Raw genomic sequence first — 25595 nt, forward strand, 5'->3', positions numbered from 1 at the left:
TTTGCCCCTTTAAAGACGAAAGGCACAACAAATAATTTTCACAAATGAAATTTTTATTTTTATTTATGAACTAAAAATTCAAGTGGAGAGGGGATGAGAGACGTGAGGAGATGGCCGGGGTTGCAAGATGGGTGGGGAGTCTGGGCTATAAAGTTCTTGCACGCGAGACAATATACTTCTTTTTTGTGTGTGTGGGGGATATTTTGTTTTTCAACTCTCTCTCTCTCTCTCTCTCTCTCTCTCTCTCTCTCTCTCTCTCTCTCTCTCTCTCTCTCTCTCTCTCTCTCTCTCTCTCTCTCTCTCTCTGTGAATATTTTTGTCATCCTAAATATTGGGGGGGGCGGCAAAAAGACATGTTTGCCCCCCCCCACCCCCACCCCAGGAACAGCAGCTGCACCCCCCCCCTCCCCCCAGTTTCCGACGCCAGTGCACTGAGTACATACGCACATACACACACATGAAAGCTAAATTCATTAGCACATCTCTGTTTTCAGTGACACTTGTTTTTTTATTACACAGCAACCACCAGAATTTTGTATATGAATTATTCAAATGGTTTGATAAAGTGTCAGTTGATATGAACAAACCTCCCCCACCCCCTACACCAAAAAAAAAGGGAGTGGAGAGACGGATCAACTCAAACACACATCTGAAGCTGTCGCGCACACAGAAGACGGATCAACTCAAACACACTTCGTTGGGCAGGGGTATACATATTTTTCCATATCTGACTACATTTCACGGGGGAAGCAAGTTTACCTTTAGTAGAGTTTAAGAACAATCATGTAAATTTAATTAGTAACCTTTCACTTTCAGAACAATCACGTATGAGGGCTTACATGATTACGATGAAATAAATAGTAGACTTTCAGAACAATCATGTAATAGTCACTTTTCAGAACAATCACGCGTAACAACCGCTGGGGCGTATCACTTTCAATGTTATCGTCAACAGGGACGGCTTCTTTAACTAAATCATGTTTTTTCTCCATTATTTGAAAGGACCACTACGACTGGGGACTACGGGCCATCAAATCTGTGCTCGTGGTGGCGGGTACTCTCAAGAGATCTGATCGCACGAGACCAGAGGATCAGGTGAATAGCTACTGTTTTTAGTGAATAGTTGTGTTTTAAATGGCGGCTTATTTTTTGACCCGCTAGCATTGTAATTGTTGACGACATCTAATGTTCCAATACTCTATTACATGTGTAGTAATAGTTTCGTTCGCTTTACTCATTTGTAACTGTTGACGACATCTGTCTGTTTGTGTGGCTTTCTGTTTTGCTGCCTCTCTGCGGCTGAAATGCCATACTAGGGGTGCGATATAATTTCATCGAGGCCTGTGGACGTTGAAATTTCGACTATAAATGCGTGTGCTTTCATACTGTCTCCAGGTGTTGATGAGGGCGCTGAGAGATTTCAACGTGCCAAAGATCGTGGTGGATGACACGCCAATCTTCATGGGTCTCATCGGAGATCTTTTCCCTGCCCTGGATGTACCCAGGAAGAGAGACATGCAGTTTGAACAACACATCCGAAAAGCCACTCTTGACCAGCAACTGCAGCCTGAGGACAATTTCATTCTCAAGGTAAGTCCATCTGCTTCGTAAATGGGTCGCTCTACAGTGCTAGGGTCCCGTTTGTGACATGAATTTGTCATTTTAATGCTGTTTATGTATATCAAAGGGCAAACACAATTAAGTGAAAGGGGGGTGGCAATCGCCAACACGATAGGCATTCTGCTTCAAAACATCCGTCAAGTTAACCTGCCTTCGATATACTTACCTTGGTGATTCTAGAAAGAGTTCATAATTATGTCAGAAGTGCCTGTGTGTCATCAGTGTGTGCAGCTGCAAGAGCTGTTCGAGGTTCGGCACTCGGTGTTCTTACTGGGCCCCGCTGGTTCGGGCAAATCCCGTGTATGGGGCACGCTGCAGAGAACGTTCAAGAACCTTGGCAAAAAGCCCGTCTCTTACATCCTCGACCCAAAGTCTGTCAGCAACGATGAGTTGTTCGGTGTCATCAACCCCTCCACTCGGGAGTGGAAAGATGGTAGGTAGTATGCGGCATGCCCATAGTGGTGTCAAGTTTAGGAGTATGTTTGTGGTGACGGATGTTTTGGTATTCATCGTGCAAGGGCTTTCTTGCTGCCGTTTTTTGTGTGCGGCAAAAATAGTTGTCATGTGACTTTAACTAGCATTCCAATTCCAAGCACCTGTTTACGCTGCTTCTGTCATGACCATCTTTCAGGAATTACAATGTTTCTGTGGTATTATACAGCTTTGTTAGCATTATCAAAACAGTGAATGCGAAAACTGAGTTCAGTTAAGTTCCCTTCTCAAAGGCACCGTCTAGTCTCTGAACCAATTAGCAGTGTGAATGTTGAGGAACAAAAGAAATATTTACCCACGAAGACAATGCACAACAAAACCAGCGTCAAAGTTTTCGACAGAACCAGGTTAACTGAGGTTAACTTTTCTTTGTTAAATATAAAATTCCCTACTACCCAATGACGTTCTGCAGGACTGTTTTCTGTGGGTATGCGGGACCTGGCCAGCCAGACTGGAGACGGCCCCAAGTGGATCGTTCTGGACGGCGACATCGACCCTATGTGGATCGAGTCGCTCAACACCGTGATGGATGACAACAAGATCCTCACGCTGGCCAGCAACGAGCGCATCCCTCTTAATCCATCCATGCGCTTGTTGTTTGAAATCAGTCATCTCAAGACGGCCACCCCCGCCACGGTGTCAAGGGCAGGGATACTCTTCGTCAACTCCCAGGACATTGGCTGGAACCCGTGAGTAGTTCCTCTTGTCAGTAACATTCTGTCTCATTTCATTTTCTATTTCGACACAAGAATCATCACCAACTGTGGCAGAGCACCAATGACAAGGTGTAAGACATGATCTATTTGTTTTTTAACTCTGCAATTATCTCTGATCATGACCATGCTGTCCCCTTACTTATTCATTTCATCGCTAGATGACAATGCTTGTTTATTTCTTTCTACGTTAGATATATAAAAGTCCTCTATTGAATTCTTCATTCCATCTGCTAGAGTCTCATTGAATTTTGTTATTGTTCTTCCAGTGCACTTGCCTCAGTTAAAAACAGAATTTCTGTAGCCCAGGTTTGTTCAGAGCTGGATCGAGTGTCGGGAAGTGGTATCAGAGAAGGCCAACCTGACGGTGCTATTCGAGAAGTACGTGCCGTTGCTCCTGGACGTTCTGCGGACGCGCTTCAAGAAGGTCACTCCCATGGTGGAGATATCGCACGTGCAGATGCTGTGTCATCTGCTGGACTGTCTCCTTACTCCAGAGAACGCCCCACCAGAGAGCAGCAAGGACCTCTACGAGCAATACTTTGTCTTCTGCTGTATCTGGGCCTTTGGAGGATGCCTCTTCCAGGATCAGGTCAAAATTTAATTGCTTGCCTTTACTCTTGCTTGAGCAGAAGACATCTAACTATAGACGTATTGTTCGTGTTGCGTGATCAAGAGTGTGTGTTTTTCATGCTGTCTGTTTTTGAGTTAAAGGTTTAGGTATTTATGGTCCGCTGTTATTACTTTACAGTGAATGAAGCCCAAGTAACTTGTTTTTGAAACATGTAGAACTGTGAACGTGCACGATAATGCTTGGTGTGGTTATGCATGCTTCATAACTGCAGAGATGTTAACCAGGACCAGAGGGGATGGTTGATGTTCCAATCTTTCATTTAAAATTTAACCGGAATGGAAAATATCCGATTTGAACCGCTTGCAGTTTTGAATACAGCTGTGACGTGACATTGGTAGCTGTATATGTGGATCGGAGATAGGTAAATCAATCACCATACTCAACATGTGTACGCAAGTACACGAAAATAGAAAATGTTCACAACTGAAATGATAAAACATTATGGGTGTTATTCGCCGACAAATGGCTGGCTCGGTGGTTTTTTGACTCACATGCGAAGCAAAAGTGAGTCTATGTACTCACCCGAGTCGTCCGTCCGTCCGTCCGTCCGTCCGTCCGGAAAACTTTAACGTTGGATATTTCTTGGACACTATTCAGTCTATCAGTACCAAATTTGGCAAGATGGTGTATGATGACAAGGCCCCAAAAAACATACATAGCATCTTGACCTTGCTTCAAGGTCAAGGTCGCAGGGGCCATAAATGTTGCCTAAAAAACAGCTATTTTTCACATTTTCTCTGAAGTTTTTGAGATTCAATACCTCACCTATATATGATATATAGGGCAAAGTAAGCCCCATCTTTTGATACCAGTTTGGTTTACCTTGCTTCAAGGTCAAGGTCACAGGAGCTCTTCAAAGTTGGATTGTATACATATTTTGAAGTGACCTTGACCCTGAACTATGGAAGATAACTGTTTCAAACTTAAAAATTATGTGGGGCACATGTTATGCTTTCATCATGAGACACATTTGGTCACATATGATCAAGGTCAAGGTCACTTTGACCCTTATGAAATGTGACCAAAATAAGGTAGTGAACCACTAAAAGTGACCATATCTCATGGTAGAAAGAGCCAATAAGCACCATTGTACTTCCTATGTCTTGAATTAACAGCTTTGTGTTGCATGACCTTGGATGACCTTGACCTTGGGTCAAGGTCACATGTATTTTGGTAGGAAAAATGTGTAAAGCATGTGAGTCGTATGGGCTTTGCCCTTCTTGTTTTTACAAACATTACAACTGCATTGGAAATTCAAAATAAAAACAAGTCGCTTGAAGCGATATAATAACATTTAGTCACGCTGTCGGCATCAAAGTATCAGATTAACACCAAAAAACAGTCATCGCCAAGACCATATTAAGATAGTCTCAACTAACCGCACTTAAAGACCGAGACGGGTCACGCCGCTCGTGTCCGCGTAGCGTGTGAACGCAGCGTATTTACTTAACCTATTTTCTGTCATTCTGAGCACATTTTTAGAGTAAACATGACATGTATGTGCTTTTTAATTCAAAAGAAATTGAGGAATACGATGCAATCATTTTTAAATCTGCTAGTGAAAATGTAATTTTAATGACAACTTTAATGAGCAAACTAATTAACTAATTTTTACGCTGACGAGCTGAAATTCAATCCCATCGTCCGGGCTTTGTCGAAGATTGCTTGACCAAAATTTCAATCAATTTGATTGAAAAATGAGGGCGTAACAGTGCTGAGGGAGTAACTTTCACAAAAACCGGATATGACGTCATCAAAGACATTTATCGACAAAATGGAAAAAACGTCGGGGATATTATACCCAGGAACTCTCATGTGAAATTTCATGAAGATCGGTCCAGTAGTTTTCTCGGAATCGCTTTACACACACGCACACACATACACCACAACCCTCGTCTCGACTATCAGTCTATGTTAAAACATTTAGTCAAAACTTGACTAAATGTAATGAGCAGATATTGCAAAACATTGTTTCAGCTGTCTGACGGTCGTGTAGAGTTCACCAAGTGGTGGATGACTGAGATGAAGTCCATCAAGTTCCCGTCGGGGGGCACGCTGTTTGACTACTTCATAGACCCTGATACCAAGAGGTTCGAGCCCTGGACCAAGAAGGTGGTCAAGTTTGAGTACGATCCTGAACAACCGCTTCAGGTACAGCCATTTTATTTCAATCATTTCATGTCATACTGTATTCTCCCATTACTGGGCAATTCGGGTCGCTTCCTTCCAGTTGAAAGCTAGGAGCTACAAGAGTCGAGCTACCCAGTTGTGTGCGTGCATATAAATATGTGTTGTCAGCTGCCTGCACTTGTGACAGAATGACTGCGGTTGTTGACTTCCCTGAGTAATCAGGAGAGTCTTAGGAATGGGTAGTGTCAGGCCGTCCGGACGTCATGTGTTGAGGATGGACGCCAGAAAGGCAAAAACATAGCATGTTCCTGTACATGGCTCAAGAAATTTTCTCCTTCATAAGTGTAGCGTCCTCTTGTGGACTGATACTGAAGTTATTTTTAATAGTGGGACTTGTGTCACTTCAACATCAAGAAATTGTAGATGTACAGTTGATTGCACGACTCTGCCAAATACAGCCTGGGGCAGCAAGAGCCTCAACAGATGAAATATGAGTTTATATTTCAATCCTAAGTAACTTCAGTTCTAGAAGTGTTTATCTAGGTCATGCTTGACAAGGCATTGAAGTGTCATGTAATATTCCTGTCCACTAACCTATGAGGCAAATAGCAGCTGGGCGAGACTTACCTGAAGTCGATGTTTAACTGGAGTTATATCTAACGTTGTGGATGGAATAATTACATGCCCACCCCGTCCCTCCCTTGTTAAGATTTCAATTAGGTTGAACAGCTTTCTTGTTAAGCATTTACAGCGTTGAAACTGAGGGTTTATGGGATACGTCTCATCTCTCATGTAATTATTCCATCCACAATGTATGAGACAACTCCAGTTAAACATCGACTTAAGGTAAGTCTAGCTCGTCCAACTTCTATTTACTCCAGTAGAACTCTCAGCGTACTATCGTTTATTTGATTGGAAGGAGGCGTATTGGTTTGAAAATGTCCATCCAGCGCGACCACAACGTTCTATCATTCTAATTTGCCAGGCTGCACTGGTGCACACAACCGAGACTACCCGCATCCGCTTCTTCATGGACATGCTGCTGGCCAAAGGCTGCCCCATCATGCTGGTTGGGCTGGCCGGCACGGGAAAGACAGTGCTCATGCAGAACAAACTGACCTCGCTCAACAGCGAGCACTGGGCGATTGCCAACGTGCCTTTCAACTTCTATACCACCTCTGGTAAGTAAGCCTAGAACGTTTTGATATTCTGTTTGAATGCCACGTTCGAATTTGATGTTCTTTAAGCCAAGGATCAGCTCTAGGAAATGGATGTAGTAGGAGTCTCGTAATTATTTAACAACATTGCATATACTGTGTGCCAGATTGAAACTGTGTCGCAAGCTCTGCTGGATATCATTCCATCCGCTTGAAGTTGTATATACACTTTGAGATGTACATACAATTTAGCACACAGAAGGGAATAGGTCTCCAAAGAAATTACAAGGTAAAATAGTTAATATTTCATTATTTCGGGACATCATTCAGAACTTGCAAGTTACCCAACCAATACGTTTCTCAGAGAGGCTTAGTGGTCAAAGAAATTAACAGGCAAAGCAGTTGATATTCAATGAGATCTGAGAATCATTCAGGACTTACATGATGCCTAACCACCATGTTTCTATTACTCAGAGATGCTGCAGCGTGTGCTGGAAAAGCCGTTGGAAAAGAAGGCAGGCAGAAACTATGGACCGCCCGGCAGCAAGCGACTCATCTACTTCGTGGACGATCTCAACATGCCTGAGGTCAGTTATTGTGATACTTGACTGTGTGCATCGTATGATTTCTGTTATGCACCTTTGTTGAATAGGTTGGAGTCGGGAAGTCTTTTAGATCACGAGGCTTGCGTGTAGCAAAATCAGTTACTTCATTGATCATTAAAACAAATCTCGAAGAGTAATACAAAAGATCCATAAAAAAAAAATACGGTCACAATATGGCTTAACATCTAATATCTTACCTGACCCTCGGTTGGTTGTAAGCAGTTAACAATTCAATGTGCAGCTACGGATCCAATCTGTTACCTGACTCGGAGGGTATCCTTAGGAGGTAACAATTAATGTGTTATCTGACAAGTAAATAATTAACTCTTTGCACTGTTCAGGTGGATCAGTATTTCACGGTGCAACCCCACACGTTCATGCGACAGCACGTGGACCACAGACACTGGTACGACCGTGTCAAGCTGTCCCTGAAAGAGATCCACAACACGCAGTACGTGGCATGCATGAACCCCACGGCTGGATCCTTCACCATCGATTCTAGGCTGCAGGTAAGAATTGCTTACCTCAATCTATATGTGGCCGTGTCAGTCTATTAAAATTACATTCGGAGAAAACTAGTAAAAGATTCCAACCAGTACCACAATAAACCAGTGTTTGACTTTTGCATGCAGTATAACTTAAACAAATGAATGCAATTTCACATTTTTAGGGAAACGCTATTTTTTTTTTATCTTAAACAGAATGAGGCAGAGCGATGTTAAAGATATGAAATAACCAAAGGGAATTAATCGCTCTTTATGCATACGACATGTGTAATAGAGTAAGCGAGAGTTGTACGGAACCTTTTCTCCTGGCACCTGAGAGAATAACAAGCATTGAAATGAACAAGCGACTTTCATCCTCTTTTTAAGCGAGGATGTGCCAGGAGAAAAGGTTCCGTACAACTCTCGCTCACTCTATTACACATGTCGTATGCATAAAGAGCGATTACTTCCCTTTGGTTATTTGCTATTTTATTGGGTTTTATTCTGCAAAATCAGAGGAAAACGCCATGAAATTTGATTTTGTTTTTAAATGTTGTAGTTTGTGAACCAGTGCATGTTTTGATGCAGTGTTTTTACATTTAGTCAAGTTTTGACTAAATGTTATAACATAGACGGAGAATCGAGACGAGGGTGGTGGTGTATGTGTGTGCGTGTGTATGTGTGTGTGTGTAGAGCGATTCCGAGGAAAGTACTAGACCGATCTTCATGAAACTTCACATGAGAGTTTCTGGGTATGATATCCTCAGACCTAGCAATTTGATGGAAAACTGAGGGAGTGACAGTACCGCCTCAACTTTCACAAAAAGCCGGATATGACGTCATCAAAGACATCTATCGAACAAAAGAAAATTCCGGCTTTTTGCGAAAGTTGAGGCAGCACTGTCACACCCTTAGTTTTCCATCAAATTGCTTGAAATTTTGCAATCTTCGACAAAGTCCGGACTATGGTATTGCATTTCAGTAATGGTCCTCTCTCTTTGTTTTTATTTTCATCATGATCAAATATCAGCCAACTTTGTTTTTGCATGAACTTTTAATCGTTGTTGATTGTTGCTGACATTGAAATGGGACATATATGTTTTTCTCCACCCAGCGTAACTTTGCCGTATTCGCTGTGAGCTTCCCCAACCTGGACGCCTTGTACACCATCTACTCGAGCATCCTGTCTCAGCATCTGGCCTTGGCTGGCTTCACCGGCGTCGTCCAGAGGTTCTCTTCCCACATCGTCCAAGGGGCTGTGGCCTTGCACAACAGAATAACCACCACCTTCTTGCCCACGGCCGTCAAGTTCCACTACGTCTTCAACCTTAGGGACCTCTCCAACATCTTCCAGGCGAGTTCTGTTGCACGGTGCTGCGGCGGCTAGTATGTTGGTTTTGTCAAACGAGGGACTACTGTCACTATAATTCTGCTTCTGTGGGTGTGAGTGCGTGTATGTCTTTATCTTTGTCGTAGTTTTTGTCTTTTCCTGCCTGTCTGTCTTGTCTGTCTGTCTCTGTCTGTTGGTGTCTTTCCTGTGTGTGCGTCTATGTCTGTATACGTACGCGTCGGTACTGTGTCTTCGTCTGTGTATATATGTGTGTCTGGCTGTGTCTGTTGTCTTGTCGCCTTTGGTGGGCAAATGGCAGGCGGGAAATTTTCGTTGCCTATTGTGTTTGTTATAGCAAATCTATTTTCCTAAGCTTATGTACCTGTGAGACCTCAAGTTCTTTGACGTCAGTGTCAATAACTGTTGAATATATGTTCAGGGTATCCTGTTTTCTGGGCCTGATTGCGCTAAAACCAACAATGAAATGATCAGACTGTGGGTGCATGAAGCAGAACGCGTGTACCGAGACAAATTGGTGGAGACCGAGGACATCGTCCTCTTCGACAAGGTCGTCAAGGACGTCATCAAGAAGAACTTTGAGGTGAAAGGAATCTGCAAAACTAGTTCTTCCCATAAGAAGATATATCTTTGTTGTTTGTTTTCGTGTGTTTTTTTGACTCACCTGAGTAATTGGTGAGTCTTAGGATTCATATGTGTCCGTCTATTTGGACGGCCGGCCGTGGACAAAAAACTTAACGTTGAGGTTATCTCGGATGTTTTTTTAAGCTAGACCTCTGAAACTTTGACCCTCGTCAAATGTTGGGGTCACAGCGGGGTCATGTTCGTTTCATAAAAACACACCACATCTAACAATTATAATACCAACAACAAGGACACAACATAAACCCATGGCGTACCATCTATGCCACTCTCCCAAGGACTAGCTGCAAGAACGTTCTCTCTTGACTTATCGCTACATTCCTTTTGGAAATAAATATAACGAGTTCCCTAAACTGCTTCTGTTTTAGGAGGCCGACGAGAACGTCGTTTTCAAGCAGCCCAACATCTACTGCCACTTCGCGGAGGGACTGGGGGACAGCAAGTACATGCCCTGCTCGGACTGGGGCAAGCTCAACAAGCTGCTGGTGGACGCACTGGACGCCTACAACGAGATGAACTCCGCCATGAACCTGGTGCTGTTCGAGGACGCCATGATGCACATCTGCCGCATCAACCGCATCTTGGAGTCACCTCGGGGCAATGCCCTGCTCATCGGGGTCGGCGGTAGTGGCAAGCAGTCCCTGTCCAGGCTGGCCGCCTCCATCAGCAGTCTGGATGTCAGTAGAGTGTGTCTGTGTGTGTCACTCTGTCTGTGTATGTCTGTGCAGGGCTCCCCAAACTGTGCGTTCCTGCGTCCAATACGATGTGGAAGTTAAAAACAACGTACTATACATTCTTGGAGGGGGTTTGTTTGTTTTTTTGTTCGTTCATGGGCTGAAACTCCCACGGCTTTTACGTGTATGACCGTTTTTACCCCGCCATTTAGGCAGCCATACGCCGCTTTCGGAGGAAGCATGCTGGGTATTTTCGTGTTTCTATAACCCACCGAACTCTGTCATGGATTACAGGATCTTTTTCGTGCGCACTTGGTCTTGTGCTTGCGTGTACATACGGGGGTGTTCGGACACCGAGGAGAGTGCGCACAAAGTTGACTCTGAGAAATAAATCTCTCGCCGAACGTGGGGACGAACTCACGCTGACAGCGGCCAACTGGATACAAATCCAGCGCGCTACCGACTGAGCTACATCCCCGCCCTTGGAGGGGGTTCAACAACGTTCTTTACTTGAAAAGAACGGGTCCCCGGACGCATACACTTTGCGTTAACATGCAAACCGTCAGTTCTGATGTAATCGTCTTCCAGGCACCAGACAGATTTAACAAAAAAAAGTACACTTGGCAGGATTTCGAAGACAACACAATTTTGTGAAGGACCTGTACCGACGCAAATATTTGGAGTAAATCTCACCGCCATGAAAAATAATGCTTTTGTGAAGGTCTCACGGAAGTTACAAAAGTCCTCCAGCTCGGTCTTGGGCCCTTTAAAGTTTTGATCCAACAAGTTATGAAAAGGGGTTCCGGGACCCTTTAAAAAGAGGAGCCCTGGTCTGCGTGTTTTCTGTTTATGTGTCTGACAAGATGCCCCTTTCCCATCAAACGCAAACTTTTTTGAAAAAGAGGCTATATATGTACTATCCCACCCACCCCCCGTTACTGGGGGTGTATAGGCTTCACCCTGTCTGTTTGTTTGTCACTTTGTCACTTTGTCCTTCTGTCCGCACTCAGATTGCTGGGCTTCATTGGCCAATTGAGCTGAAACTTGGTGTTTAGCTTGGAAGTGGAGTACACACGGTCGTAGCCACATAAAAATAGATTTCTACCTTTCACGGAAGAGGGGATACGCCGATGACACGTTCTAGTATAGAGTGTATGTTACGTTAACAAGTGTCAGTAGAAGGTAAATAACCCGTTTGTGTGTGTGTGTGTGTGTGTGTGTGTGTGTGTGTGTGTGTGTGTGTGTGTGTGTGTGTGTGTGTGTTGGCTTTTTGAGAGTGCTTTCTCTTGTTTTATGTGAGTATTTACTAAGTACATTGGGACCTTTTGCTTTTTGACTCACATGCGAAGCAAAAGTGAGTCTATGTACTCACCCGAGTCGTCCGTCCGTCCGTCCGGAAAACTTTAACGTTGGATATTTCTTGGACACTATTCAGTCTATCAGTACCAAATTTGGCAAGGTGGTGTATGATGACAAGGCCCCAAAAAACATACATAGCATCTTGACCTTGCTTCAAGGTCAAGGTCGCAGGGGCCATAAATGTTGCCTAAAAAACAGCTATTTTTCACATTTTTCCCATTTTCTCTGAAGTTTTTGAGATTCAATACCTCACCTATATATGATATATAGGGCAAAGTAAGCCCCATCTTTTGATATCAGTTTGGTTTACCTTGCTTCAAGGTCAATGTCACAGGAGCTCTTCAAAGTTGGATTGTATACATATTTTGAAGTGACCTTGACCCTGAACTATGGAAGATAACTGTTTCAAACTTAAAAATTATGTGGGGCACATGTTATGCTTTCATCATGAGACACATTTGGTCACATATGATCAAGGTCAAGGTCACTTTGACACTTATGAAATGTGACCAAAATAAGGTAGTGAACCACTAAAAGTGACCATATCTCATGGTAGAAAGAGCCAATAAGCACCATTGTACTTCCTATGTCTTGAATTAACAGCTTTGTGTTGCATGACCTTGGATGACCTTGACCTTGGGTCAAGGTCACATGTATTTTGGTAGGAAAAATGTGTAAAGCAGTTCTTAGTGTATGATGTCATTGCTAGGTTTAGTTATTCGACCTTGACCCTGAAGGTCAAGGTCATGTAAAGGTCAAGGTCAAGCATGTGAGTCGTATGGGCTTTGCCCTTCTTGTTTCTATAAGTGCTCAGATGTATTACTGAGGATGTAACATTCCTGCCAAACTACTCTGTGTACGTACTGTATGTGTCAGTTGGCCAATACGTTATCTACTCGTAAGATGTATTTATAGTGACGGTCACATCCTACTATACAGTGAATATTGTGTACAGGTGTATCAGATCACCCTGAGAAAAGGCTACGGCATTCCTGACCTGAAGACCGACCTGAACATGTTGTATCATAAAGCAGGCGTCAAGGGCCTCGGTCTCATGTTCCTCATGACTGATTCTCAGGTAATGCATTGGTTATGTTTTGCACGTTTGAAAAATAAATACACACTGAGGACAATAAGGACTGTTACAAAATTGGTAGAACATTGGTCAAAATATACAAATCCATTGCCTTTTTCTGTTGCGAATGTAAATGCATTCAACATCATACACTCTGAGCGATACATGTGTGCACGCACTTTCACCAAATAAATGATCTTGATTTGCTTTACAAAGCCAGTTATAAAATCTCTAAAATATCTGAACGCAGACATGCCAGTGCTTTTCCTTTAAACATAGAGGGACCATCTTTCCCCATGTGTCTACTCAGCCAGTGTTCTAGACAAAAAGACGTGTAATTCATTTCATAGAGTATTACCACCCTCGCTGGTCGATTTTCAGGTGGCAGACGAGAAGTTCCTTGTGCTAATCAACGATCTGCTGGCCTCTGGAGAGATCCCCGACCTCATCGCTGACGACGAGGCTGATGAGATCATCGGCCACATCCGACCGGAAGTCAAAGGGCAAGGCATCGATGACACTCGCGAAAACTGCTGGAAGTTCTTCATTGACAAAGTCAGGAGGACACTGAAGGTAAACTGTGTAGAGGGCAGGATATAACATAAAGTCGTTAGTGGGTATATGTAAGTTTGTGCATGGAAGAGGGCGACGCACATCATGAGGGGCATCATCTACAAAGCAAGATGAACTTAAAGCTGAAGAGTACCAATAACACTAATCAGTTGTTACCGGCACGGTTGGCCTAGTGGTAAGGCGTCCGCCCCGTGATCGGGAGGTCGTGGGTTCGAACCCCGGCCGGGTCAAACCTAAGACTTTAAAATTGGCAATCTAGTGGCTGCTCCGCCTGGCGTCTGGCATTATGGGGTTAGTGCTAGGACTGGTTGGTCCGGTGTCAGAATAATGTGACTGGGTGAGACATGAAGCCTGTGCTGCGACTTCTGTCTTGTGTGTGGCGCACGTTATATGTCAAAGCAGCACCGCCCTGATATGGCCCTTCGTGGTCGGCTGGGCGTTAAGCAAACAAACAAACAAACAAACCAATCAGTTGTCCGTTGGAAGAAAGAGGTGGCACAAAGCAGCCCCAATCCATCTTTGACTACCATGAATACTGCCCCCCTGGTGTGCGTGTCACAAATGTTCTACCCAAGTCTCTCACTGCGCGCCCTATAAAAAGTTCGAGCGGTTTTCACAGGTGCTCAGGCTGCCTGCAGGCCTAGAATCTGTCATTTCTGTCGAAAGCAAGTAACAGAGAAAGATTCGTCCGTGCACAGTAGTTAGCGACTAAAGTTAGACTGACACCTCGCTAAACAGCTCGGGCAATTTGGGGGGCACGCGTCGGTGACTTGGGAAGGACAAGTGAGACACGCACGTCAGCGGACAGTATCCAGAATAGTCAAAGATAGCTGCATTGTGTCCCCTCATTATTTCAAAGGCCAATTCATTACTTTTATCAGTACTCTTCGGCTATAAAATTAATATGTGCCAGAACACTCTTCCAAGTCCTGGAGTATTTTGAAATCGGGCTGAATCTGTTTTTGGTGTGACTGAGCTTCGAGTTTGTATGTGTGACACAGACCCTGGAACTATTTAACATTCTCAAATTCTCAAATAAAAATGAACAACATGTGCGAAGTATAAGTCGATCATTCCGTGTGGAACACGACATCGAGGGAGGAAGGAAGGATTATCATCAGCTATAACCTCGCTTGTATTACTTGTGTCGAGACAGTAAGAACAAATACAAATAACATTAATCGGGACTACATCGAAATTTCATCTTAAAACCTTTTCTGTTCCTGAGGACTTTTTATTTTCGTTTATACCAAGCAACAACCGATCAAACTGTCGTAAGTTGACTGGAATTGTTCACTTATGTTGTAGGTTGTCTTATGCTTCTCTCCTGTTGGGTCCACTTTGCGAGTTCGAAGCCGCAAGTTCCCCGCCGTGACCAACTGCACCTCAATCGACTGGTTCCACGAGTGGCCCGAAGAGGCGCTCATCTCTGTCAGTGCCAGGTTCCTGGAGGAATGTGATCTCTTGACGGTGCGTGAAGGAAAGATTGTGTATCGTCATGATTTATTTTGCGTTGGCTATGCTTAGATTTATGTTCAACAAAACGCGAGGATGGCGTCACAATAGTACAAAATGAACACGGAAAGTTAAACAAAGCATTTTTCTCCGTTTTTCTCTTCTTCTATGTAGGCCCTGCATTATTGTTATCTTCTTTTTCCCTTCACATGTGATGATCGTTGATCAGCCTGAGATACGGCCGTCCATCTCGCGCTTCATGGCCTTCGTGCACACGTCGGTGAACGAGATGAGTCAGCAGTACCTCACCAACGAGAAGCGCTTCAACTACACCACGCCCAAGTCCTTCCTCGAGCAGATCACCCTCTACCAGAACCTGCTCAAGCGCAAGAACGACGAGCTGGTGGCCAAGATTGTCCGTCTGGAGAACGGCCTTGAGAAGCTCCGCAGCACGGCTGCTCAGGTAAGGGGTGGGGAAGTACAGGTGGGAGGGGAGGGCTGTCAAACGGGTAGTCGCAAAATCGAAAGTACACCTTACGACGATGTTTTCAGCTTTTCGTCCGCTCTCAAGTGTGTAGCACATTATAGCGGCCTGCAATTTGTTCACTACAACTGATGATGATGAGGGACACGAGAGCCTCAAAACTCGTTGAATAGTAACACAAAACATTCTTTTTGGGCTCACATTTTGACTCAGCCATGTCCTTACATAAAGGTCATTAATATTTTCCGCCCGCATTCGGCAGTCGAAAAGCGCGTGATGTTTCGTTAGTTGAAATGAATAATAGAAAGCTTTTCTCTGTACTTTCAATTTTGCGACTACTCGTTTGACAGCTTGGTGTGGTGTTGACACAGCGCCCGTTCTTGACAAACTTCTCGAAGTTGGTGAGTGTTGGTTTCTTGTTGTAACTTGAAGTAAAAGCTTAATCATTTTAGTTTGTGTCTGAGCCTCAAGCGTTCGGGAAGGGGCTGTAAATAGCGACGTATAAAGTTTCAAACAGAGCGATTCGGCAGTGCGCGCTTTCATGGTTATATTCCTTGTAGTGAATACTAGCATTAATAGTACATGAAGGATAAAGGAGTAGATCGACCGGCGCTTTGATCAAGCTCCCTGTGATATGAACTAAGTTGTCTTGACACGTTCAGAGCAAATAATTGAGTATATGTCTTGTCTTTGCAGAAACAAGTCAGGGCAGTAACTCTCTGTATAAATGAAGCAAATGACGTAAGCAGGGGAAGTAAATTGAATTAAATAGCAACCCCTTATTTTTACTTCAAAAGTTACTGGTAGCTTTTAAGGAATTTATTCATAGAAAAAAATCCTACAGTGAACAGAGAGTAACCTGACAGCCAAACTGACCGCGGGTGAGATGAATCCAACTCTGAATAGGCAACGCTGCTAGGTCCAATATTCCATTGGGGCACTCGTCAGTGGGCAGGTGGAGAACCCGTATCTAGCAACACAGCAATGCGACACACGTGTATAGCTAAAAGACAGACGTCAGGAATCGCTCTGATTTTCGGCGATTTTACTCCAAATGGTAATTAATTGTCACTTGATTCCTCAGGTGGACGACCTGAAAGCCAAGCTGGCCGCCCAAGAAGAGGAGCTCACCATAAAGAACGAAGATGCCAACAAGCTGATCCAGGTGGTGGGCGCTGAGACGGCGAAGGTGGGGAAGGAAAAGGCCATCGCTGACGCGGAGGAGGACAAGGTGACCAAGTTCGCCAAGGAGGTATCGGCCAAGGCTGCGGACTGTTCTAAAGACCTGGAGAAGGCTGAACCTGCTCTTCAGGCTGCCGAGGAGGCACTCAACACACTAAATAAGGTCAGAATGTGTTGTTGTTGTTGGTGGTGGTGGCGGTGGCGGTGGTGTTGTTGTGGTTTGTCTACCTGTACAAAATAAAGACAACGCCGATATGTACTCACCGTCACTCTCTACGCAATTTCTTCTCTGACTTGGACAACAGAACAACCTGACTGAGATGAAAGCCTTTGCTTCGCCGCCTGCGGCTGTGGTCAGCGTGTCGGCCGCGGTGATGTGTCTGCTGGCGCCTGGGGGCAAAGTACCCAAGGACAAGTCATGGAAGTCATCCAAAGCCGCAATCATGACCAAGGTAAGAACACCAGCAGAGCAGCGTTGTAGCTCAATTGATAGAGGACTGTTCGTGTGCTCCTCGGATGGAAGGCACGGGTCTGCTTTATGTGTAGATCCAGAGGCAGTTTCCCTCTGAGCGGGTCCCATCCTCATGTCTTCGCTGCGGCACGTAAAGACCTCGGACGTTCTGTTTGAATTGCAGGTGGTTGATTACAGCTGAAGACGCACACACATTGGTAGCGCGACTCCTGTTGCTGCTAGCTTTTCAGTGAGAGGAAGCGACCTACATTTCCCAATGGGATAATAAAATAATGAAAATGAAAAACGGCACTGTTCTTCCCGCGTACACGATCGGGATCGCCGCCACAGATTTGCCCATGATTTTTACGTGGAAGAGGACGCAGACGATGGAGACAACGAAAGAGCTGGTCCGACAAAGTCAAAGAATGTACAAAGATGAGCTTTCTTGGCCCTCTGTCGACAGTCCCAAACAGAACAGCTTGGAGAAGAGTTTCTGCCTCTTCGTCCCTTCTGTTTCCCCGACGGCTGTCTCAGTCGGAGGACTGATGATGATTATGATGAACCCATGGAACGATGGAATAATTTTACTATGACACGTACTCAAAAATCAACCGTAAAGCTGCATTCTGCATAGAATAAAACTGTTGTTGAATTCATTTCGTTAGTGACACCCACGTCAACCCGCTCCATTAATTCAGCTAAGTAATCCCAAATCTGCACAGAATGCAGGCACTGCATTGAGTTTTGGTATCTGTCCAAGTCAATAGCTCTTATTTCACGTAAAAGCCTTGGCAGATCTCTTACGGTGAACAAGATCAAGCAAACTGGACAAATATTCTAAGCTTTCCCAAAACTATGAAATCGTTTGCTTAAAGCCACCCTCCGTCTCCCGTAAACCATCCGTTTCTGACCACTGAGCTCCCCGAGCCTCTACATACAGCACAGACATACTTCCATTTGAACGCTCGCCGAATGGGAACATCCTAGCTGCTTTCCGTTGAGAGTGAGACATTTTCAAAGAATGTATTTCGTGCAGTTAGAATGGACGTACTTCAAAACAAATCGGAAGCCTCGTTTTGGCGCTAGAACTAACTTTTAAAATCTAAATAATAAGTTGACAACATATGAGACAAACATTCGTATATCATAAAAGAATTATTTTTGACTCACCTGAGTAATTGGTGAGTATTAGGATTCATATGTGTCCGGTTGTATGGCAGGCCGTGGACAAAAAACTTAACGTTGAGGTTATCTCGGAAGTTTTTCAAGCTAGACTTCTGAAACTTTGCACAATCTTAGAGTTTGATGATCTCAGGAAGTGACCTCAATATGGTTGACCCTCGTCAAATTTGGGGGTCACAGCGGGGGCCAAACCACGCTCATGGAGATCCTCCCACATTTGGCCCGCGATTGGCCACGCTCTGGATTTTGACGGCAATATGCCCCGATTTGATAACTTTTTCAGATCGGCGTGATCGGCATGGTCGTGGTAAGGACGTAGCGCTGTGTGACGGGGCCCTTAACAATGGGTGTGGTTTTTCTTTGATTCCTTCTCATTATATTTCCTGTTGTGTGGGACAGATTGACAAATTGCTGGACGACCTGGTGCACTACGACAAAGACCACATCTCGGAAGAGTCGCTGAAGGCCGTGCAGCCCTACGTCAACGACAAGGACTTCAACCCAGAAAACATCAAAACCAAGTCCATCGCTGCCGGCGGTCTGTGCTCGTGGGTCATCAACATCGTCATCTACTACAACATCTACCTGCACGTGAAGCCAAAGCGAGACGCGTTGGAGCAGGCCACCAACGAACTCGGCGCAGCTCAGGAGAAGCTTAGGGGCATTAAGGAGAAAGTGGCAGAGCTGCAAGCAACGCTTGCTAGGTAAGTCGATCGTTTTCTTCTTCTTCTTCTGCTTCTTCTCCTTCTTTTTATATTTAGTCAAGTTTTGACTAAATATTTTAACGTAGAGGGGGGAATCGAGACGAGGGTCGTGGTGTATGTGTGTGTGTGTGTGTGTGTGTGTGTCTGTCTGTCTGTCTGTGTGTGTGTGTAGAGCGATTCAGACCAAACTACTGGACCGATCTTTATGAAATTTGACATGAGAGTTCCTGGGTATGAAATCCCCATACGTTTTTTTCATTTTTTCAATAAATGTCTTTGATGACGTCATATCCGGCTTTTCGTGAAAGTTGAGGCGGCACTGTCACGCTCTCATTTTTCAACCAAATTGGTTGAAATTTTGGTCAAGTAATCTTCGAAGAAGGCCGGGGTTTGGTATTGCATTTCAGCTTGGTGGCTTAAAAACTAATGAGTGAGTTTGGTCATTAAAAATCTGAAAATTGTAAAAAAAATATTTTTTTTATAAAACGATCCAAATTTACGTACATCTTATTCTTTATCATTTTCTGATTCCAAAAATATATAAATATGTTATATTTGGATTAAAAACAAGCTCTGAAAATTAAAAATATAAAAATTATTATCAAAATTAAATTGTCCAAATCAATTTAAAAACATCTTCATCTTATTCCTTGTCGGTTCCTGATTCCAAAAACATATAGATATGATATGTTTGGATTAAAAACACGCTCAGAAAGTTAAAACGAAGAGAGGTACAGAAAAGCGTGCTATCCTTCTCAGCGCAAGTACTACCCCGCTCTTCTTGTCAATTTCACTGCCTTTGCCGTGCGCGGTGGACTGACGATGCAACGAGTATACGGTCTTGCTGCGTTGCATTGCGTTCAGTTTCATTCTGTGAGTTCGACAGCTACTTGACTAAATGTTGTATTTTCGCCTTACGCGACTTGTTCTTCTTCTTCTGCGTTCCGGGGTTTCAACTCCCACGTGCACTATTTGTTGTTGTTTTCTCCTTTTTTTCTCGCACGAGTGGGTTTTTATGTGAATGGCCGATTTCCCCGTCGAAGCAATACGGTGTTTTAACCAGTGTTTTTGTCTCTTCTACATTTATATTTATACGAGTGTCAATAAACAAAATGTTTTTCAATAATGCCAGTATATTTAAGTTTCTTATAAGATCTTTTGTTACTTCGAAGATGTTGCATTGAAGTTTTAATTCGCGAATGACTCGGCTCTGAAAACCAGTGTCTATCTGTGGAAGCGTGTCAACCACGTGTATGTTTGACTCACCTGAGTAATTGGTGAGTATTAGGATTCATATGTGTCCGTCCCTATGTCCGGCCAGCTCTTTTATTTTCTTTTTTTCTTTTTGAGGGGGGGGGGGGGTCATAGGTAGTAAAATCCTACGGAGTTTGGGCTCGGAAAAGGAAGGGCGTTTTCTAAGGGGTACGGTGGTTCAAGGAGGGACAGGGGTAATGAAGGCGAGTCGTGAGCAAGTATTTGCTTTTCGTGTGTAGTGATGTAACAAACAGACTTTCAATCAATTCGTTTTTACATTTAGTCAAGTTTTGACTAAATGTTTTAACATCGAGGGGGAATCGAAACGAGGGTCGTGGTGTATGTGTGTGCGTGTGTGCGTGCGTGTGTGCGTGCGTGCGTGCGTGCGTGCGTGTAGAGCGATTCAGTCCAAACTACTGGACCGATCTTTATGAAATTTGAAATGAGAGTTTCTAGGTATGATATCCCCGGACGTTTCTTTCTTTTTTTCGATAAATACTTTTGATGACGTCATATCCGGCTTTTCGTGAAAGTTGAGGCGGCACTGTCACGCTCTCATTTTTCAACCAAATAGGTTGAAATTTTGATCAAGTAGTCTTCGACGAAGCCCGGACTTCGGTATTGCATTTCAGCTTGGTGGCTTAAAAATTAATTAATGACTTTGGTCATTAAAAATCTGAAAATTGTAAAAAAAAATATTTTTTTCTAAAACGATCCAAATTTACGTTCATCTTATTCTCCATCATTTGCTGATTCCAAAAACATATACATATGTTATATTTGGATTAAAAACAAGCTCTGAAAATTAAATATATAAAAATTATTCTCAAATTTGTTTTTTCGAAATCAATTTAAAAACACTTTCATCTTATTCCTGGTCGGTTCCTGATTCCAAAAACATATAGATATGATATGTTTGGATTCAAAACACGCTAAGAAAGTTAAAACGAAGAGAGGTACAGAAAAGCGTGCTATCCTTCTCAGCGCAACTACTACCCCGCTCTTCTTGTCAATTTCACTGCCTTCGCCATGAGCGGTGGACTGACGATGCTACGGTCTTGCTGAAACATTGCATTGCGTTCAGTTTCATTCTGTGAGTTCGACAGCTACTTGACTAAATGTTGTATTTTCGCCTTACGCGACTTGTTACATTTAGTCAAGTTTTGACTAAATGTTTTAACGTAGAGGGGGGAATCGAGACGAGGGTCGTGGTGTATGTGTGTGTGTGTGTGTGTGTGTGTGTGTGTGTATCTTCGTCGCGATATAACCTTCGTGGTTGAAAACGACGTTAAACACCAAATAAAGAAAGAAAGAAAGTGTGTGTGTGTCTGTGTCTGTGTCTGTGTGTCTGTGTGTGTGTGTGTAGAGCGATTCAGACTAAACTACTGGACCGATCTTTATGAAATTTGACATGAGAGTTTCTGGGTATGATATCCTCAGACGTTTTTTTCATTTTTTTGATAAATGTCTTTGATGACGTCATATCCGGCTTTTCGTGAAAGTTGAGGCGGCACTGTCACGCTCTCATTTTGCAACCAAATTGGTTGAAATTTTGGTCAAGTAATCTCCGACAAAGCGCGGACTTCGGTATTGCATTTCAGCTTGGTGGCTTAAACATTAATTAATGACTTTGGTCATTAAAAATCAGAAAATTGTAAAAAAAAAAAAAATTTTTATAAAACGATCCAAATTTACGTTCATCTTATTCTCCATCATTTTCTGATTCCAAAAACATATAAATATGTTGTATTTGGATTAAAAACAAGCTCTGAAAATGTAAAATATAAAAATTATGATCAAAATTAAATTTTCGAAATCAATTTAAAAACACTTTCATCTTATTCCTTGTCGGTTCCTGATTCCAAAAACATATAGATATGATATGTTTGGATTAAAAACACGCTCAGAAAGTTAAAACAAAGAGAGGTACAGAAAAGCGTGCTATCCTTCTAAGCGCAACTACTACCCCGCTCTTCTTGTCAATTTCACTGCCTTTGCCATGAGCGGTGGACTGACGATGCTACGAGTATTGCTGCGTTGCATTGCGTTCAGTTTCATTCTGTGAGTTCGACAGCTACTTGACTAAATGTTGTATTTTCGCCTTACGCGACTTGTTATTATTACTCCTCTTTGCATTATCCGATCAGTTGCCAGGCCGAGTTTGAACGGGCCACGATGGAGAAGCTGAAGTGCCAGCAAGAGGCCGACGCAACGGCTCAGGTCATCTCGCTGGCCAACCGCCTGGTGGGAGGCCTGGCTTCTGAGAACGTGCGCTGGGCGGCTTCTATCGAGCAGTACCGCTTGGACGAGAAGATGCTGGTGGGGGACGTGCTCCTCATTACAGCCTTCGTGTCCTATGTGGGTTCCTTCACCAAAAAATACAGGTAGGTCACAAGGATGTTTCTAAGGCTTATTTTCTTCAGCACATTGGAAATGCTGGTTCTGAGTTCTTCTTGGTAAGGACATGGGAAATGACTTGCAACACAGGTCCGCGGCTTCATTTTACGAAATGTGAAACAAGTAAGATCTGTTTTCACATGCACAGGACAGATATGCTGGACGTCAAGTGGCTGCCTTACCTGGGCAAGCTGCCCTACCCCATCCCGGTGACGGAGGGTCTGGATCCGTTGACCATGCTAGTGGACGACGCTGCCATCGCAGCCTGGAGCAACGAGGGACTGCCCGGCGACCGCATGTCTATCGAGAACGCCACAATCCTGACCAGCTGTGAGCGCTGGCCACTCATGATCGACCCGCAGCTGCAGGGCATCAAGTGGATCAAGACCCGCTACGGCGATGACCTCAAGGTGATGGCGTGGGATGTGTGGGGCTTGCTGTTGAACTTTAGCGTTGTAATTTCAAACCTCGCATCACCGTGGCATTCTTGATTTTTAGTGCCCTATCCCCCGTTTTATTTAAACACAAGAACAAGACCAAACACGCACGGAAACCGCAGAGGAAGAAAAAGGAGAAGAGGCAGAAGAAGGGCAAAGATACTGCTGCGTCCTAAACAATGATTTAACACACAGACATCCAAGAAAATCTTTGAGAAGTCCAGTGAACAAAAATGGCACTCAATGTTATTCGTTATTAGTTAATGATGTAAGATTCAGGTATCGCAATAGCAAGTTCTCAGAATGAAAGAACGCATTTGAATGCTTGGGCATTTTGAAGCACTAATCAGCGTTCTGAAAGTAAGAGTATCAAATGTAGATCATCATTGACGGACACTCGTCGTTTAACACATCTGTCCCTTAATTAAGGTGACCTGTCTTAGAACGCATACGTAGATGTTTCCAATTACCGTTCTGAAAGTAAGAGTATCGCATCAGCAGATCATCGTTAACGGACACTCGTCGTTTGACGCATCTGTCCCTTTAGATAACCCGTCTAGGCGCCAAGGGCTACCTTGACATCATCGAAGCCGCAGTGTCCAACGGGGACGTGGTGATGCTGGAAAACTTGGGGGAGGAGATGGACCCGGTGCTGGACTCTCTGCTGGGCCGCAACACCATCCGCAAGGGGCGCGCCATCAAGATCGGGGAGAAGGAGGTGGAGTTCAACCCCAAGTTCCGCCTGATCCTGCAGACCAAGCTGGCCAACCCGCACTACAAGCCCGAGATGCAGGCGCAGGCCACGCTCATCAACTTCACCGTCACCAGGGACGGGCTGGAGGACCAGCTGTTGGGCGCCGTGGTGGCCAAGGAGCGACCCGATCTGGAGAAACTCAAGTCCGACCTCACCCGCCAGCAGAACGAGTTCAAGATCATCCTCAAGGAGCTTGAGGACAACCTGCTGGCCCGCCTGTCTTCTGCCGGTGGCAACTTCCTGGGCGACGTGGAGCTGGTGGAGAACCTCGAGACCACCAAGAAGACTGCGGCCGACATCGCGCTGAAGTCGGAAGAGGCCAAAGTGACGGAGGCGGAGATCAACTGTGCCAGGGAGAACTACAGGCCGGCCGCCGCCCGGGCCTCCCTGCTCTACTTCATCATGAACGACCTGCACAAGATCCACCCTATGTACCAGTTCTCCCTCAAGGTAAGGAACCAAACACCGGGCAGAGCTCTGTGTCAGCGTAGTCGATGGGTGTACTATTAAGGGTAAGGACACACTAGGCAGATAAACAACCGCGGCACATGGGGCCGATGCACTGCTACCCGCTTCAGTGAAGTTGTTACAACGTGTCTTATACTTCTTTACTGCAAAATCACCCAAGATGGGATTTAAGCCAACAGAGATGTTGATTTCGGTTATTGTGAACATATGCGGTAGTGTGCACTAGAAAGCGCTCAACAGAACAATCACTAGGTGGGTTTGGTTGAAATACCGTAGTTATTTTCTTGTGAACGCCACCCTGAAATCAACCGATGCGATATGATGGCATTTGACGATACTTCATCTGTGTAATGATTTACAGGAAAATGTAAGAGAGAGACAGATACAGAGAGGGAGAGAGAGAAAGAGAGAACCGTGCGAGAAACCAAAACACGCAAGCTACCTCGTACACTGACGATTTATTATTGTAGAGTGGCGCTTTCAGGAACAGATGCTCACTTGTTTCTTCACCAGGCATTCAGCGTGGTGTTCGATAAGGCCATCGACCGCTCGGAGCCAGCCGAGGAAGTGAAGGGCCGCGTGATCAACCTCATTGACTGTATCACATACTCCGTCTACGGCTACACCTCCAGGGGCCTCTTCGAGAAGGACAAGCTCACCTTTCTCACTCTGATGACCACCCAGGTGCGATGCTGTTCGAGTTGCAGGATAAAGAATGGGATAACAATAAACTAAGGATAAAATTAGATGAAAAAAAAACTTTAAAAAAACAGTGGCTTGCAGGATAAGAAATTCAATGTCAGTAAAATTGGCGATAAGTTACTGGTGGGTTTATTATCGGTAAAGGGGCCGTGCAAGAGACAAAGCATTGCTGAAGCAACGATTTGCCTTTTTGTCGCAGATTACGATATAAAGAGTCAAACCATTTACATAACTATCTCACAGATGCCTACACATACCTTTAGCCAAACAAAACTTAATGCGGTTTGTCAGTTCGCATCTCCCGCCAAAATGTCATTAACATTTCCCGTGATCATGTTGGTTTAAACAAGATTTTATTAATGAAATACAGGGTGGCATGTATATGCGATATAAACATGTGTGGCCACACAACAAGCTAAGCTTATATTAATTAAGTGTGGTTATAAATATGTACATCTAGATAGGAATTGTTATTTCACGTTATGTCAATTCATAGAATCACTTATACCCTTATGAGAACGCAAGACAGACAAGATACAATTTTTACACACACACAAAAAAAAAGAGGAAAAAATGCAGCAACAGAATTAGAGGATGTGACAGAGGACGGGAAGG

The 25595-nt window shown here is 44.1% G+C and overlaps 1 protein-coding gene across 1 annotated transcript in view; it reads left to right on the plus strand.

The window, feature by feature from the left end:
- Positions 1 to 25595, plus strand: part of LOC138959754 (dynein beta chain, ciliary-like) — a 107690-nt gene that overhangs the window by 62980 nt on the left and 19115 nt on the right. Inside the window, exons 32-54 of the mRNA XM_070331362.1 lie at positions 1003 to 1095; positions 1396 to 1590; positions 1843 to 2053; positions 2525 to 2801; positions 3135 to 3417; positions 5437 to 5610; positions 6575 to 6770; positions 7221 to 7333; positions 7693 to 7860; positions 8951 to 9190; positions 9606 to 9767; positions 10195 to 10503; positions 12815 to 12937; positions 13316 to 13507; positions 14816 to 14977; positions 15192 to 15425; positions 16531 to 16791; positions 16934 to 17080; positions 18664 to 18968; positions 22370 to 22606; positions 22768 to 23029; positions 23604 to 24260; positions 24792 to 24962. Coding sequence (XP_070187463.1) covers positions 1003 to 1095; positions 1396 to 1590; positions 1843 to 2053; positions 2525 to 2801; positions 3135 to 3417; positions 5437 to 5610; positions 6575 to 6770; positions 7221 to 7333; positions 7693 to 7860; positions 8951 to 9190; positions 9606 to 9767; positions 10195 to 10503; positions 12815 to 12937; positions 13316 to 13507; positions 14816 to 14977; positions 15192 to 15425; positions 16531 to 16791; positions 16934 to 17080; positions 18664 to 18968; positions 22370 to 22606; positions 22768 to 23029; positions 23604 to 24260; positions 24792 to 24962 — 5172 coding nt within the window. The remainder of the gene's footprint in view (positions 1 to 1002; positions 1096 to 1395; positions 1591 to 1842; positions 2054 to 2524; positions 2802 to 3134; positions 3418 to 5436; positions 5611 to 6574; positions 6771 to 7220; positions 7334 to 7692; positions 7861 to 8950; positions 9191 to 9605; positions 9768 to 10194; positions 10504 to 12814; positions 12938 to 13315; positions 13508 to 14815; positions 14978 to 15191; positions 15426 to 16530; positions 16792 to 16933; positions 17081 to 18663; positions 18969 to 22369; positions 22607 to 22767; positions 23030 to 23603; positions 24261 to 24791; positions 24963 to 25595) is intronic.

This window comes from Littorina saxatilis, linkage group LG2, assembly GCF_037325665.1.
Source record: "Littorina saxatilis isolate snail1 linkage group LG2, US_GU_Lsax_2.0, whole genome shotgun sequence".
Taxonomy (NCBI): Eukaryota; Metazoa; Mollusca; class Gastropoda; order Littorinimorpha; family Littorinidae; genus Littorina; species Littorina saxatilis.